The 2,426-nt window shown below is 31.0% G+C and overlaps 1 protein-coding gene across 1 annotated transcript; it reads right to left on the reverse strand.

Annotated features, from left to right (window-relative positions):
- Positions 1-2,426, reverse strand: LOC123271887. Its single transcript, XM_044738423.1, has 2 exons — positions 1,745-2,426; positions 1-339 (listed from the first exon to the last, which is right to left on the reverse strand). Exons 1-2 carry the CDS (start codon positions 2,310-2,312, stop codon positions 71-73), a joined length of 837 nt encoding a protein of 278 aa, XP_044594358.1. The 5' UTR covers positions 2,313-2,426; the 3' UTR covers positions 1-70.

The raw sequence follows: 2,426 nt of genomic DNA on the forward strand, positions 1-2,426 counted from the left end.
TAAATATAATAAATATTTATTTGTTTATTTTGATCATTAAATTTGTTATTTGTTTTCATTTCTATAGTCTTTAGTAGTTTGTTGAACTGCTGCTAGAACTAGCGGATGCTGAAGAGGATGAGCTTAATGGGGCACCGTAAGAGTTTGAGCTACCGCTATTGCTACTTGGTGCGTAGTAATTATAAGCGAGATTTTGGGCTGTTTCCCCATTGCTTGGTGTCCAGACACGTGAGTAAGGACCGTTTCCGTCCCAGGTATTCACTGGTTCGTATCCAGATGTCGTTGATGGTGCTGGGGGCGCTCCATATGTTCCAGCTGGTGCAGGCTCCATTGTCATTCCTTGGTACATGAAATTCATCAAATTTCGTAAGTTTTTTATTTATAAAAATTTAATAAGATTTTTTTCTTTTATTATTCAACGAGAAATTTAACCCAACATTGATTCAATTACAATATTTACAAAAATTATAGTTTTATATTGATTAAAGAATAGTAATTCAATTAATAAGAAAAAAAAAAATAACCAAACACGAATTAGTAATATTAGAACTCCATATTTGTCTATTTAAAAATTATGTTTTTTTTTTTGACTGAAACTTCAAAATTTTTGTTCAACTAACAAAAGCTTATATTTAAACTAACCCATAATAGTAATTAAGAAATTGTCTTTTAAGAATTTGTTTATAACCAAAAAAAAAAATGGTACAATTACAAAAACTTTTCTTTATAAAACTTTTCTATATATTAAAAAAATTTACACTCTAAATTTATAAAAAAATTTGATTGATACAAACAAGATTCTTAAGATAAATAAGTCAGATTATTTATTTAAAATAATAAAAATGCAATAATACCGAACAACAATAGATCTAATATAATTTTACAGTTTCTGAGTTTTAGCATAGGACAACCAAATTTTTTATACCCGTGAATTTTTTCTAAAGTGTCTATTTACACGTAAAAAAATCCTGATAAATCCACCCAGCGTGAATATAAGGGCCTTTACATTTACGCAGCGTGGAATAAAGGCCCTTATATTCATGCGGCGTGGATTTATCAGGACTTTTTTTGCGTATGAATGGACATGTCTTTTTTCTAAATATTAAAAGTGTTTTTCTTGAATTGAAATCTTGATCTGTTAAAAATTAAATATTTTAATTTCTATTAAATTTTCAATGATATGTATTTTCCATTGAAACATTTTTTTCAAGACAACAAAGTCTTCTAGCTGAAATTGTAACTCTTCGATTCTTGATTAATTATAACGTCATGAGCTGTAGATTCTGTGACATCGCCATTTATGAGTCGAGTAAAGTACTACGTACTATTTGATCGCATGTTATCAACAGAGGTCTAATTATAGCAAATATGTCACGATATCGCCAAAATTAAAAATAAATTTTTTATAATCTCAGTAATTACAACAAAGTCTAAGTAGTGGATGATTATTTATGCTTATGTAATATTTTACTTGTGTCAATATTATCAATATTATAAATATAAATTAGTAAGTAAACACATATTATTTTTTTGCTTATCCCACAAATTTTACGGCAAAATATAATTCTGTTTGGTTAAAATATAAAAAAAAAAATTTGTAACAATCGTAACACCTCCCATAATATTTTCAATATTGATAAAAGCTAGACCATTAAGTTTACACATTAAAAATCTTGTTTTCACTTCATCATAAAAATTTTATCATAAATTTTTATAAAAATAAAAAAAATTCAAAAACACTCACCCATTGGAGGTGTCATACCGCCTTTCTTAAAGAATTGAACAGCAATAAATCCAACGACAAGTAAAATCGCTAATTTAGATAAAATCAAAGCCTTCATAGCCTTGAGTCCAATAAGAGCAACAAAGATCGGCATCAAGGCCTTGAGCTTCAGCTTAAGAAGGAGTAAAATTGGCAGCAGCAATTTCTTCTTCAACAAACCACGTGCTTGAGAAGTCGCTACTTCATTATCTTGAAACTCGATATCCAAATCGGCGAGACTTCTTCCTGGTCGGTACTTTAATTTCGCGTCTACAAACGGCAGATTGACTCCGTATTCAAAACTTTTCAAGTATTTCGCGGTTCTGACGATTAAGGCCTCGTCGACGGATTCTAGAGAACGCGCCTCGGTCGTGGTGCCTAACTTATCGTCCAGGTACTCAAGGACCTCCTGTTTCAAACACCCGGTCCATGATTCGGCTCCGATACACTGGTTGACCGATTTCGTTATGAAATCCGGCCTCGAAGCTGATGATAATCCACATGTCGACAGTAAAAATACGGAGATGCTTATCACTGATACAAAACGCATTTTTAATTGCTAATTATTGATTAATTGATAGTAATTAATAAATTATTAAATTAATTAGTCGATTGTGTCCGGTCCAATGGCACGCAATCGACGATCAAACTGCGACTGACGGAG

The sequence above is a fragment of the Cotesia glomerata genome, linkage group LG9 (genome assembly GCF_020080835.1).
Source record: "Cotesia glomerata isolate CgM1 linkage group LG9, MPM_Cglom_v2.3, whole genome shotgun sequence".
Taxonomy (NCBI): Eukaryota; Metazoa; Arthropoda; class Insecta; order Hymenoptera; family Braconidae; genus Cotesia; species Cotesia glomerata.

Excerpts from the sequence above, each read along its gene's own strand:
- LOC123271887 (XM_044738423.1), bottom strand. The coding sequence starts at position 2,312 with ATGCGTTTTGTATCAGTGATAAGCATCTCCGTATTTTTACTGTCGACA. Across the intron at positions 340-1,744 it reads CGGTATGACACCTCCAATGG|GAATGACAATGGAGCCTGCA; the intron begins GTGAGTGTTTTT and ends TCATGTACCAAG.